The following is a 15,236-nucleotide window of genomic DNA, read 5'->3' as shown; positions in this document are numbered from 1 at the left end:
AACCCTAATCAATTGATATTATATAAAATGTTGGGGGTTATGAATAGGGTAAATTGGGCATCATCTTATGGTTATTATTTGATATGTTGATAATAACTTCTTTATAAAATATATACATTATTTCTGAATATATGAGTATGGGTAAATACATAATAAATTAAATTGTAATATTTAATTAGTAGAATAATTACGAAGTATTGATTTATACGAGTGGCAGTAGGTGTCTTTTAGCCTATGTAGCACAAACACTGATACGCTACAGACACATATACTAAGATACGTATAATATCTAAAATGTAGGACACGGAGACAAAGATCTATATATTATATAATTATGAATTATATAAATTGACAATAAAGATTTATGTGCACAAGTATGTTCCAGATTATTTTTTAGAGTAGAAAAATGTTTTTCATTACTTGTTCAAAAATATTTGTTTCTTAATTTTATAATCATAATAAAAATTTATACAATAAGTTTGAATTTTTAGAAATTTAATGTATTTTTTCTTTTTAAAATTGTGCTAGAATCGTACTAGAATTGTCAGAAATCCAACAAATACTTTTTGAATTTGACACTTCACGAATACGTGTCCTACAAGTGTCATACGAGTGTTGGTAGCCAATTACTTTAGCCAATTACTTTGATTCAAATTCTTATAATGTCTCTTTTATAATGAAATACAATTATTTTATGAAAAAAATTATTATTAACAAGCTCGCAAAATTGAATCTGCAATCAATATATATTCCAAAATTTGTGAATAAATAATATTCGTTTTTAAATTAAATTATGAATTATCTATTAATTCAGGACAATAAAAAAATGTTTATTCACTGTACAAAATATCATCATCTTGTGTAAACAGTTGCGATAGGAAAATCATCTTATACATGGAAACTACTTATTTTCAAAGCCATGCAATTTGCAAATGAAAGTCTTGAGCTATTAATTTTTTTTCTAAAGGTTACAAAATAAACTGTGTCCTTTTATATATATAATACATCAGTTCCAAAAATCAACCAGAAATAAAAACATTTCATAATATGATATCAACACTATTTAAAACCTATCTCAGCAAGAGTTTATTGAGTTTATCAGACTACTCGCTATCAAATCTCTATCAAAACATTCATAAATATATAGTGTCACACAAATTGATAGTCTTCGACGTAAGAACATGTATTGAAAATCACACATCGATGAAATAAAGACATTTCATAATATTATATTTTTTATAAATTCACATGTATCCTCTTTGATAGTGATGGGGCAAATTAAAAAAAAAGAAAAGTATTGCACACATCAAGTCTTAATTCACTTTATTCAGATATTGTAAATTCTATATTAAAATCTATCTATGCTATCAATAAGAGAATGAATAAACTGATAGAAAGAAGACTAGGCTTGTTGCTTGAAGGAGCACAGACACCATAAATAGGATAATTACCAACTTCAAGTCTAATATCAACTAGATTAAGTGCTTATGCTTACATATTTTTTCAATAATATAAAATATTTTAGGTGTAAAACTTATAAGTAGAGGAATCAGCAACAATATTCCTTAAGCCACCAATAGTAGATACCAACATAATGCATACTCCAACATATATTGAACCCTGAGAAACACAAAAAAAATTGAGGGTCAATGCCAAAACAAAACTACACTGAACTGTGATAATCTATTTTTGCATTCTCTAAGTAATGTTGAAATAAATTAATCATTACCCAATTGATGAACCAGTTGATGGTGAATCTCTTTGGCTTCTTGATGATCAGCCACATTACACTAGGAAGCTGAACAACAGACACACCAATATTAATTTTCTCTGTTCTAAATTAAGTCTTGTAAATTTGGTAGTTTGATATAAGCATGAGGAAATGAGATGGTAAGAGAGTTTTACAAAGTATGAAGTAGGAGCAAAACCAAAGCCACCAAAGAACCCAAGAAGATCGCCAAAGAAAGGGAATGTGACCCCAACGAATAATGTAAAAGCTGCAACATTTAACACAAATATCAATTATCAAAATAGCTTTGCCATGACAGCATAAATGATTTTGAAAATCGCCTAGCATAGGTATTATCTGATATGAGAATATTTAACTCAGTCAGATTTGAGTTCTAAACTAATGTAACACAGATACTGACGTGATATGACACGAAAATATGTATAATCTTTAAAATGTAGGACATGGAGACACATATCTTTATATTATATAATTATGAATTATATAAATTAACAATAAAAATTTAAGTGCATAAGTATGTTTCAAATTTTTTTTAGAACAGAAAGATGTTTTTTATGGTTGGTTCAAAAATGATTCGTTCCTTATTTTATAATGATAATAAAAATTTATACAATAAATTTGAGTTTTTAGAAAATTAATGTATTTTTTTTAAAATTGTGTTAGAACCGTACTAGAATTGTAAAAAATCCAACAAATATTTTTTGAACTGGACACTTCACCGATACGTAGTACATGAATGTCGGTGTTTAATATGTGTGTCATATATGAACACGTTATTTAAGAGAAGTGTCCGAATTTCATAGTTTCTGAGTATCCAGTTAGTTATGTTTAATACTCGGTGGAAGATAACTGTGTTCTTAAACCAAAAAGTAGATGGTTTCGAAAATCTCACCAACAAAAGCTGATCTAGCAACAAGTCTAAGAGATAATCCTGGAGGGAAGTTAAATCTTCTGACCATCAACCTCTCGATCAAGTCAAAAACAGGCATAGCATAAACCTGGAATCCAATGTCTCGACATTAATAAGGTAATATGCTAGAGTAGTTTAAGCATATGCTTGTGCTGTGTTTGTACCTGGTAGCTACCAACAACATGAATGAACACCATCAAGTTAGCTGAGGCTATGAGCCATGCAGGTTTGTCAAATTCCATAAGCACATTGTCCTCAACATCTCTTCCAAAGGTCCAATATCCCACTAGTGCCAGTGGGAAATAGCATATAGCATTGATGAAATATGCACCAATAGCACCTCTCCACATTGGTATCTTTGAGGGCTTCTCAGGGGTTGATGGAATTGTGGCCTGAATTTCAAGGGTCACTGCATGGCCAGCAAATGCAAATGAAATTTGACCAAGTGCATTGAATATTCTGAACATTAAGTCTGTAGAACTGGTTTGCTTGTATGCATAGCTAACATTTTCAACACGGCCTCGACCCACACATGCCACCCAAGCTATAGTTGAATAGCTGAAATCAAACCACCAAAAGAGTAAGCCACTGCTTTTAAAAACAAAATTTTCCTGTGAAAACAACCCTATAACAGTAGAATTCTAATTAAGAAATATACCTTATTAGTTAAAATAACTAGTTAAGTCTTAACTGCTAAAATAACCAGTGTTAAAAGTGTGTCCCAAAACCTTTTTTCTTGGAAATGACCAAACTATGTCAGCCATTACAGATTATATAAATTACAAACTGTTGGAGAACCGAACAACACAACCTAATTAGAAGCAACTGGATTCACAAAAACAATGAGTGTCAAAATAGTATATTTTATTTGAACTAAACCAACCATGTGTTGTGGCAAAGATCTTTTCAGAAAGTTCGATGCTGTCAACCGACTCTGCGAAGTTTTAAAAGTCATGTGGCTCTGCTTGTTCACAAGCACAACCAAAAGGGTAAATTTTCTGATATCTTTCTACAAAATATTTAGTTTTCATATCAAATTCTGAGCTTCAGGGACAGGTCTTTTTATGCTTTCCAGTTTTCACATGGATAACTTATCCAGGGAAGAATCCAAACATTATTTTTCCCTGGAATCTTCCTTACATGGGTGCAAAATGCCAAGCCAGCTCAGCAAGCTCTCAAAAATGGTAAATATTGAATACTAGTAATCATGATAGAAAGCTATTGCTAGAAAAGTAAAGACATGGGTGGCGTTTTCAATGGTCCCAAAATTTATTAAGGCCAAAATGGATCCTTGTATCAAAACATCCATTTCATATTAGTCAGAAAGATAAATATTGAACAATACAAAAGACTGGCCTTGATTTAAAGCTACTAATGGTTCCTGATGTGGAAATCAAGAAGTACCTTAGTGACATCACAGCAGCTGCTAAAGAAACTCCTGCAACAGAATTGAAATTGGGAAGCTGAGACAAGAGGAAATGGATGCCACCAAAGATGACAATCCAGTAAGACTGCTTGAGTTGAGTGCAATTGGTGCATGCAATCTCCATGAACTTCTTCAGGCACTTCCCTCCAGTGACCATATAAACAATATCACACCCAACTTGAACAATCAGTTGCTGGGGCAACACAATCCATGGTCCTAACTTTGGTCCAAAAGCATGTCTACCAAGATCAATGTAACGATCAAACCGTGTTCCCGGAACACACTCATGGAGTTGGATCATTTGCCACATTGAGTTTAAGGTCAGGCACCAAGTTAGCAGCAAAATCAAGGTCCCTGGCACCCTTCAAAGATAAGGAAAAAGAAACTCAGTTACGTAATATATGTTGCTCAAGTTGCCACCTTTGTGGCAACTCAAAGACTTGAAGCCATAAGTTCAATTTACCATCCTAGATAAGCCATGGCATAGGGCAGGCTGAGAACACCAGCACCAATCATGGCTGTGACAGTGTGAAAAGTTGAGTACCACCATTTGGCATTGCGAGAGGGGCCATTCTCCACCCATTTCTGATCTGATTGAACTTCCTACAAGTGTAGAACATGCAACAAGAACAAGAAAAAAACTGACATAATAAAAGAGTGTAGTTTACACAAGAAATATTGACTAAACTACATTGATAACAGTATAGTACCATTTCCTTGGAAGGGGGAGAAGAACCTGAGACCATTTTGCCTTTGAGTTGCAAAATTAGAGCAGAGATAGATGACCCCCTTGACTTTAGGACTTGTGGTGAAATGTGACTCAATTTTATGTGAAGCGGTTGGTGCTATCTATATAAGTTGTTTCAAAGTTTATGCATTTATGATAAACAAACCAGCTCCTACCTTGTGGTTTAACAGTAGCCAATAACAGTCAAAATATAGGAGCATTTGTGGAACCCTTTTGGCAATCCACTATCATCAATTCAAGCCCATTTTTGTGTGTACCTAGTTCAAATCCTGACCACCTACATCATTGAAACTTGTAATCTCCATCCAAAATGCTTAGTTTAAAACTTTTTCACACCTGATAATTATGATAAATAGCACATGCCAACATATTTTTTTTTAAAAATAAGGTTATTTTATATGTTGCAAGTAACAAAAACAATAGAATTACAACTTGGTAATTTTGTTTTTCAAAAAAGTTAGATCTTTTACAGTTTTAAAACAAAGGGGTATTTTTTATGGATTATTTTTGCTAAAGGGTAACAGATGATGGAATGAGGAACATCATTTAATCACTCTTTGGTGTGGTTAGTGGATTGCATATTGGTGTTATGTAATGGTCCTTTATAATTGATGATACATAATGAAATTGGAATATGAATTTTCCCCTGATCTCTAAAATGTTGTTTAATTTTGGAATTGACCAGTGATGGAAACATCTCTCCTGTGAGTGAAAGGGATCTACAATTTCATCATACCCTTCTTGACTAAGGCCTTCTCAAAGAAAGCTTTTTAATTTCTGGTTAATGATTAAAGTTTAAGGCAAAGTTGGTGGAGATTCACAATTTGAGTGTCCTTGCTGCTTTTACAAGAAAAAAAAACTAAAAAATTACAAAGATACTTTCTTTAATTTTATTTTCAACTTCATCTTATCTACAAAAATAAACTAATATAATTGTTTTCATCAAAGTTAATGACTGTTCTTTATTTTATGTCACTTAAAAAAAACAATTTAAATAAAAAAAAGTGATAGAAATAATAATAAAAATAAGTTATACTGAGAATTATAATTACACTTAAATTTCATGTTCAGGATTATTTTTACTTATTTTACAATATACAAATATTTATTAAATCCAAAATTAACAAACTGAAAATATTTTAAGGAGAACTTCAATAAATAATCAAATAAGTGAACCTATTAAAGAAGTTTTAATTGCTTAATTTGATTCATCTAACTTCTGAATTTGACCTTTTCCACCCGAATTAAAAGCCACTACTGTATTAAAGCTGAAATATTTGTTTTTAATTACTTTAGAATATGTTATTTTTACAGTTATCGCCGTAAAAAAATATTTCATTTTATTTTTATTTTGATAAATTTCTTTTAAATACGTACCACACACATTGGTTTATTTTTTTTCGGAGATACGTTGAATAAAAAATATTCATGAGATTTTTCCATAAAAAATAAGAAAAACACTACATTTTCTAAATTAAAATTTATTTGTAAAAATTATTTGATATAGTTTTTCTAAATTCTTAATTTATGTTAACTTATAAAAATATATTTTATTTTTTATCCTTAAATTAATTACGAAGAAATTTTCGGAAACATGTGTTAATTATTCTAAGAATATAATTCACAATAATATATGCTGAAGTAATTGAGTCTTCTTAGTTGGTGATGCAGACGTTGGGTTGGAGGATCCAACGGTTCACATCACATCTGCCACGCATCTAAGTTCCTTTTTATGATTTATTTTTGCTTTTTATATTTCTTTTAAGAAAGAGAAATTTCCAAAATCTATTAAAAGTTATATTTTTTTCAACTAACACACATAATAAAAAGCTTTAATAGCTTTTTTTTTTATTTGCAAATATTAACTTAATAAAATTTTGTTAAAATTTATAATATATCTGATAATATTGGTAAGTAACACAATATCATCTCTCTTCATCAATTTTTTTGGTCTTTATTAATGTGTATGTGATCAATTCTTTTTGTCTTTATTAATGTGTTTCTATGTTATATCATATTATCTCTCTTGAACAAACTTTTTGTCTTTATTAATATTTAATATGTATGTGATCAACTTTTTTGTTTTTATTAATGTGTTTGTATGTTTCATAGACATTTTAAAATTCATTGAATCAGGTTAATATTTTTGTATTTTGTATTTTTTTATATTAATTTTTTTCTTTTGAATGAGTTTGAAATTTTGAGCTATTTCATTATAATATTATTATGGTAATCTCTTAATATTTTTATTATTTTAAATGCTTCTAATTTGATTCTAGTTTTTGAAAATGAATTAATATAATTTTTTAAAATTAATTATAATAATGATATGTAACATAAGTAACACTCTCAAAGTTGATTTAGTGATAAAAGTGACTCGTAAGTAACTTCATTACATAAATATAAAATTTATCATTGTAATTTTTTTTCTTTTTCTCTTTGTATTTTTGAGTTTCAATTTAGCTTATTCTTATTGTAACAAAGATTTTAATATGTTCAATTTTTACTAGATTCACTTTAGTTGATTAATTCTGCAAGTAATTCATTCTAATTTTTCATAAGTTTTGAAATTTCAATTCAACCTCTCTTGAACTCGACCTCTTTTTCTAACAAGGAGAATTCTCTGACCCGATTTCTTTAGGAGTCTTTATCTTCAGCATTGTTGAGCAATATATATTGATTAGGTAGGGAACAATAGTAGTAGCTTCAGCCCAAAACACCTTTGGAACTACAACATTCAACAACCTGCATCTCACTCTTTCTAAAAGGGTCCTATTGAACCTCTCAACTAGGTCATTCTGCTAAGGAGTTCCTGCTACTGTCTGGTGCCTTGCAATGTCATTTTCCTTAGAAAAGGTGTTGAACAATTTTGAGAAAAATTCAAGACCATTATTAGTTTTGAACCTCTTTACCATCTTACCACTTTGGTTCTAAACTAGATGCTTCCAACTCTTGAAATTCTCAAAGGCTTCATCCTTGGTCCTCTAAGCATAGATCTATAATTTCCTTGGGTAATCATCTACTATTGATAGGAAGTATATAGAATCAGAGCATCATGGAGTTGAAGATGGTCCTCATTGGTAAATATGAATGTAGTCAAAAATTCCATTTATTCTCTATTGCCATAAGTTAAAACAAAGTCTACAAGCTTTTCCTTGGACACAATGTTCACAAAATCCCAACTTCTCAATTTTGTCACTACCAAATAAGTCTTGCTTTTTCAAATCACCTATGACTTTTTTACTTACATGACTTAGGATTCTATGCCATATTTCAGTCTTAGATAAGACGGTTTGCTCAATAGTAGACATTGATCTAGACACTACAATAAGTTTCAAGGCATACACGCCATTCTTCCTCATACTTTTCATCACTACCATGGATCCTCTCAACACCTTCAACATTCCCCTCTCTCCTTTGAACACATATCCCTTTTCTCAAATTCACCAAGGGTTATCAGGTTGCGCTTCAAGCTAGGCACAAACCTAACTTCCTCAAGCACTCTCTAAGTTCCATCATGCAGAAAACCTGATGGTTCCAACTTTAGCTATCTTACATGACTTGTTGTCACCTAGGAGAACTGAACCTCCTTCAAGTTTTGTAAATTGTTGGAAGCATAGACGATTTAGTGTCATGAAACATCCCAAGTTCATTATCCATTCAAAATCATCACTATTAATCGACATCATGAAGACATGTGACGATTTATAATCATCTTCCACTAGAGCTTCTTCACTAAATGCAGATGGTCCATACTGTTTATCGAACCAAGGTTGTTAACATTCTTCTATTTCTCTGGACAAAACCTTCTGGTGACCTTTCTTCTTGCAATGATAACACTTAATAGACGATGTATTTCCACCATTGTGCATCATCGACTTTGACCTCCTCTGTTATAATTGGTACACCTTGCTACAAGATCATCTTTAGAAGCCTTAATTTTAAATGTTTAGTCCAACTTCTTCGAGCTCATAGCAGCCTGAACCTCCTTAAGAGAGTGACTCTCTCTCTTCCATACAACAAGGTTTCCTTAAAAAGACCAAGCGTCTTAGGCAATGAACACAACAATAATTACGCTCAATCCTCATCATTAATATTTATTTAGATCAAGTATCAACTTGTTGAATGCATCCAGTTGTTCCATAGTCTTGTTACAGTCTTCTCCTTCGAGACTTTCCTCAACACTTTATCACCGATGATAAGAATAATCACCAAAGCCTAGTCCCTTCAGTGACCAAAAAAGCTTTAATCACTACACCAGACAAGTTCTTTTGTCATATTATGATTTTTAATATAATTTATATTATGAATAATAATAATATAAATATCATTAATATTATTAAATAATTTTAATATTATTAAATTTTGTTAATATTATTAATGTTATTAAATATTGTTAATATTATTAAATTTTGTTAATATTATTAAATATTGTTAATATTATTATTATAGTTATTAAAAATATTATATATATATATAATACTTTATATACGAATACAATCTGTATGATTTATATACTAATACCATCTATTATGGCGCCAAATTATATATTGATGAATTCTGATAGTAAACATTAAGTCTAAACAATTTATTGAAATCATTTAGGATTTACATATGATAGAAGTTACATATTAAATATTGAAAACAAGTCTAGCTAAGTTATAAACAATATAAAGAATTTTTAAAGAATTTTAGACAAGGTTTTATATTTACTGGTTTAATACGAATTTAACATCGATTCTACTTGTTTGATAATATTTTTTTATATCATCAATTTTCCACCTAAATATTGTTAAATTTAATTACTTTTGCTTAAAATTAAAAATATTCAATCACGTAATATTTGTAAAAAAATATTAAACTACAATAATAAGAGAATAATGACAGTGGAGATTAAAGTACAGATTCCTGTCCCTTTACAAGTGAACACGTTGCACTTTCTTTTCGGCCATGTAAAGATGATAAATGAAAAATGAAAACTATAGATTTAATTTATTTTTTTTTAACTTTGTCTTTGTTTCTCATAAATATTTATTTTATTTTGTTCTAAAATGGAATGTAAATTACTTTATTTTTTTAAAGTGTTATTCAAATAAATTTTAGGATGAAAAATGAAAATGAAAACTGTAGATTTAAATTTTGTTAACTTTGTCTTTGTTTCTGATAAATATTTATTTCGTTTTGTTCTAAAATGGAATCTAAATTACTTTATTTTTTTTAAAATTGTTATTTAAATAAACTTAAGAACTAAAAATTTATTTCTTTTATTAAGGGCCCAAAACAAAATTGGTATATATGAGCCAAAAACACATGTTCAAATCTATTTGAATGGATAAAGGTGAGGTTGGATTAATAGATAAACACTACAAGAAAATTATGAAATAAAAACCAAAATAATTAGTTACAATAATAACTAAATTAAAAATCATTTTAGAAACTAAAAAAATCTAAATTAGTTTCTATTACCGTTAAATAGTTTCTAAATTGGTATCTAATTAGCAACCAAAGTTTTAACTATCAATTATTTAGTTTCTAAATTTGGTCTCTAAAACCTTGGTTGTTAATTAGATATCAATTTAAAAATTATTTAACAATAATAAAAACTAATTTAGAAATCAAATTTTGTTTTAGTTTCTAAAATCGTCTCTAGTTTAGTTACTATTGCAACTAATTATTTTGGTATCTAAAAATTGATTTCTATTTCATATTTTCTTGTAGTGAAAAAATGCATTCATATATCTTAATTAGGGCAAATTAATTGAGAACCATAAATGGTGTAACAATGAGAAGATGATGAAAGTAGAATGATTGTTCAAATGAAAGTAAGAAAGAATAAGAACCATATACTTGAGAACAATCCAACTCAAATGAACAAAGGAAGAAGGATCCTTTTATTCTTCTTTGAGAAACAGCACAAATTAACAAGGCATCAAATCTACAAAACTTTTCTTTAATTTGTGTTGCTTTTGAGAGTCTATGGATGAAAATTCTTAAGAACAAGATGTCATAAACCAGGGATCTATGCTCCCAATTATGCTTATAATATTGTATAATAATTGTATTGCCTTTAAAGTGAAAACAATAATTATTAATAATAATAATAATAAAAATAAAAGTAAAGAACTATGAAGCTTGTGTTTCACTAATTGTTCAAAACAGAAAAGTAGAGATTCCTTAAAGCCACCCAAAACAATCTAAAATAATTAATTATCAACTCTATGCATTAGAATTTTTTTTCAAAAGATTCCAAGAACATAACACAGTCGAATATAATTGAATAGTTTTAAATACTTCATTTTTTTTATATATATTATTAATGTAAAAAAAAAAATCATTTCATTAACTAGTTACATATATAAGACTCACTATAACAGTTGAGATACACAATGTTAAACTTCTCAACACTCCCCTTCCATAGGTCACTACTAACCCATATGAGCCTACTAGAAAGTATAAACTTTTGTTTTTATACCATGTCAAGAAAAAAAAATGTAATACTTTTATTTATTGTTAATTTTTTATATGTCTACTTTTTTTTATCTCTTTACTCTTAATATACATATAATATACATAGATTGGGGCAGTTGTAGTCGATCCAAGTGGTCAAGTACTAACATCATAATAGAAAATCTTGATAATATTATTTAATTATATCATTTTTAATAATAAGTTCTGGTAAATACTTCATTAAAAAAATGTATGTAATAATAAATATAAATAATAGATGAATCTATATTATCAATGACACCTCATTCACACTATCACCGCAAGTACAGCCCTAATTTAATTATTAAAGGGGGAAAATAGGGGTGGGACTTATTACTATAGTAAAATAAATATAAATAAAAGTTTTTACTTAAAAAATTAATATAAATAAAAGCTTTTACTAGAAGCAACAAAGTGGGTCGGGTTTCATGATTAACCCACCAATGCACCATCCTTTAAGCGGTTGTAAATCAACCTTTTCAACATGTCAGTTTATATTCGTTTGGTTCGTCTAATTCGCCAATCGGTCGGACCACAGGCGGGACGGGGTAGGCTAACTCGCTAGCCCACCCTCTTTTATTTTTTGTACTTTTAAATAGGAATGTCATGCTTTTGTAATCAAAATTGGTGGTGTTAAAATTTTATGTAAAATTTTATTTACATTACTTTCTTTATACATGATTTTATTCATTGGAGTATTATTGATATTTACTTTGTTTTGTTGGACATTAAACATTTTTTATTAGAATATTAAAGTTTGATTCAAATTTATTGTTCTTTCTTGTACTTTTATTTTTCAAAGATGTGATTTAATTACTACAATAAAATAAATATATTCAAAAATAATTAAAAAGTAACATACCAACCCACAAATCACAATCATATAATCGGACTAGTTATCAATTTCAGCTGGTATAACTTAAACAGACCAACTTAACTCGTTTTTTTTTTATGGATTAACAACAAATCCCATCAAAACGAAACGAGTTCTCCAATTTTTCCACCCATAGCTTTTACATCTCTTAAAGGTAAAAAGGTAAACACTAAATGTTCTATCTTAGGATTTTCAAACTTCTTAACTAGAACATTATTTATTGTCTCATATATGTTATTTTTATTTTACTCTTATTTTTTAAAGTTATTCTTACATCCAAACATGTATATACAAGTATCTTAAAACTCAATTTCAAAAAATTATTATTTCTTAAAGCTATTTGTTGGAGATCCTACATTGATTAAAAGTTAATATATTTTCATAATATATAAGCGGGTGTAAACTCACCTTATATGTTAATTTTATGAGGTTGAATTAGACTTAAAATTCATGGTATCAGAGTCACTTTTTAACACATCCTAACAATAATTTGTTGGACTTATCCCGCTATTAAACCATTTTTCGACCATCCTATATATTGTTGAGATATTCTTTTTAAATCTCCTATACATTCCTATTGTGAATCTTTCTCCATAATCTTTGATATTTTTTTAACCTCTTATTATTCATTTTGAAACATAGGTCTTTCTTAACATAAAAAAGCTTACTTTCACTCTTTGAAACTATATAATTGTGAGGAAGCATTCATTGTACTCTCTGTGTTCCAATCCAAGAGCCAATGGATGTGATCATGAAAATGGTGAAACTAAACATACACAAAATATTATAAGAATAGACAGATAATGTATGAACTGAGAGAGAGAAGACAATATATAATAATCTTATATATTGTAGTCTTCCTTTTACTCGCAATGTTTTTGAAATAGATAAACTACCTAACTTATCCTACACATCATTTCCTTTGACTAAACACATTATGCTAATCAATGTCTTTTTCTTTCCTAAGACCAAAGAAAAAAAAACACTCAACCCTCAACTCACCATACAAATTGTAGCTTTCCAACCACAAAAAAATTGGCTTTTTATGACCTTCCAACCCCATAAAGTTTGCAAAAACCACTTGGGTATCATGTTTGTGTCCCTTTATATTTGAAATTATATTTTACATGCTTGTAGGAAATTTTTCTAAAAGATTAATCTTTTAAAAATACTGAAATTTATTTGGGATGATTTTTCTGAATATATACATATTTAAATCTACAAATTGAAATCGAACATATATATTTAAAAGACAATTTTATCTATCAATTATATCATACCTTTTCTATACATGTATATATTATGACCACGAGAATAAATAGGGACATTATTACCTGCATTTTTTCTTTTCGTGACTTTTCTGAGACGGAGAAATTTTTTTGCAAAGTAATTTTTATTACTTTAATTTGTAAAATGAAATCATTAATAGAAATACAATTTAACTTTTATTAATTTTAACTTTGATATTCATTTTATTATTTAAACAGAATCACATATAAATCAGTATATTTTTTAAAAGCTATATATAAATCTAGTCTCATTTGAAGGAAAATTATACACTTAACATCACCTCATCCAAAGTTAATCAACTGTATATATGTAATAAATGTTATCTATTTACAGAAAGATAATTTAATTTAATTTAAATTAATATAATATAATTTAAATTAATATAATATAATTTAAATTAATATAATATAATTTAAATACATTAAGATTGATATCAAAAGTTACAATATAATTGAAATAATTCTACGTCTAAAACATAATTTATATATATATATATGTATATATATATATATATGTATATCTATATATATATATGTATATGTATATATATACATATATATACATATATATATATATAAATATAAAAGACACATACAATAGCTTAAATGCAATTGAAGTCTTAGAAGAAGACAAAAACAAGTTTTCAACACTAAACACACCTTTATAAGGAAGAACACGTCTCATAAATGATTCTACCACAATGTACCAATCATTAGTTTGTATCAAAATGGTGCTGTGAAAATAGTAGAGAAATAATATAGAAAAAAATGTTATCCTTTATACAACACTTTGAGTGCAAGACACATTTATAAAGGAAGTTTTTTCCATACAGAAAATTCTAATGAAGGAATGAACATTTACATCTTATATAAATGGGTCATGCAAAATACTTTCACAAGCTTGTAATAGTGTGTTTGATAGACAAGTAGAGTGTACATTATTTATGAATCCTTAAGTAATGTGAAATAGACTATGGAGTAAGGATAGATCTTTTTATATACTCAAATTTTCTTTGTATTATCTTAAAAAACTTTAGTTATACAACCACAAATAACATGTACTTATCAAACTTAATGAATATACAACCACAAATAACATCTACTTATGAAAATTAATAAATAGTAAAAAAAAGTAACTTTGTGTACTAATAGTAAGCTAAAAGTGATATTGATAATACTTTTAATTATGACAAGAATTGGATATAGCTGAGGTTATAAATCAACATGTTCAATGCCATTTTCTACTTGAGTAAACTGCTCTTAGTCATCTCATGAACTATTTTTAAAATATCGTGAACTTGTTCCAAAAACTATCGGACAATGCCCAACAAAATTTAGTAGGTTTACGCCCTTTTTGTAGAGCTTGTGCTTTCTTTCAGTTGGTATGTGACCTAACCTCAAGAGGTTAGTTGTTTGCAGGACTAAGAGGAGTATATCATAAACAGTATGGAAAATGAAAGACAAGCACTGAATAGTAGCGAATGATTGCTTTCTTTGAGAATGGTAATTATATACACACGGAGATCACGCCATTACTCTCCAATGCAGAATCACAATAGCAATAATAAGAACCAACAATACTTTTATTGTTAGATATAATAATTTTAAAATCTAAGAGTTCAAATTTTCTTTTTCTCTTTTCAATTTCTCGGTTTATCCTTTTTCATCCCGTTTCTCACACAATACTTAACCTTCTTTCTCACTTAATAACCTTTTTGTGGCCTCCTTCTTTTGTGATGCACAAATATACAAC

General features: G+C 28.4%; 1 protein-coding gene across 1 annotated transcript; it reads right to left on the bottom strand.

The window, feature by feature from the left end:
• Window positions 1-1,297: 1,297 nt before the first annotated feature.
• LOC137806255 (Transmembrane amino acid transporter family protein) lies at window positions 1,298-5,410 on the bottom strand. Its single transcript, XM_068606261.1, has 8 exons — window positions 4,797-5,410; window positions 4,550-4,689; window positions 4,065-4,448; window positions 2,825-3,218; window positions 2,643-2,748; window positions 1,906-1,997; window positions 1,730-1,798; window positions 1,298-1,620 (listed from the first exon to the last, which is right to left on the bottom strand). The coding sequence occupies exons 1-8, from the start codon at window positions 4,830-4,832 to the stop codon at window positions 1,522-1,524; spliced, it is 1,320 nt and encodes a 439-aa protein (XP_068462362.1). The 5' UTR covers window positions 4,833-5,410; the 3' UTR covers window positions 1,298-1,521.
• Window positions 5,411-15,236: the final 9,826 nt, after the last annotated feature.

This window comes from Phaseolus vulgaris, chromosome 3, assembly GCF_051622355.1.
Source record: "Phaseolus vulgaris cultivar YP4 chromosome 3, ASM5162235v1, whole genome shotgun sequence".
In the NCBI taxonomy this organism is placed as follows: domain Eukaryota; kingdom Viridiplantae; phylum Streptophyta; class Magnoliopsida; order Fabales; family Fabaceae; genus Phaseolus; species Phaseolus vulgaris.
The sequence above is the reverse complement of the archived record's forward strand: the minus strand, read 5'-3'. Positions and strand labels throughout refer to the sequence as shown.

Bases quoted from the DNA above. Each gene is read 5' to 3' on its own strand.
- LOC137806255 (XM_068606261.1), bottom strand. From the start codon at position 4,832: ATGGTCTCAGGTTCTTCTCCCCCTTCCAAGGAAATG. The intron at 2,749-2,824 runs GTACAAACACAG...ATTGGATTCCAG, and splicing joins ATGTTGTTGGTAGCTACCAG to GTTTATGCTATGCCTGTTTT. The intron at 1,799-1,905 runs GTAAAACTCTCT...TCTGTTGTTCAG, and splicing joins TTGCTCCTACTTCATACTTT to CTTCCTAGTGTAATGTGGCT.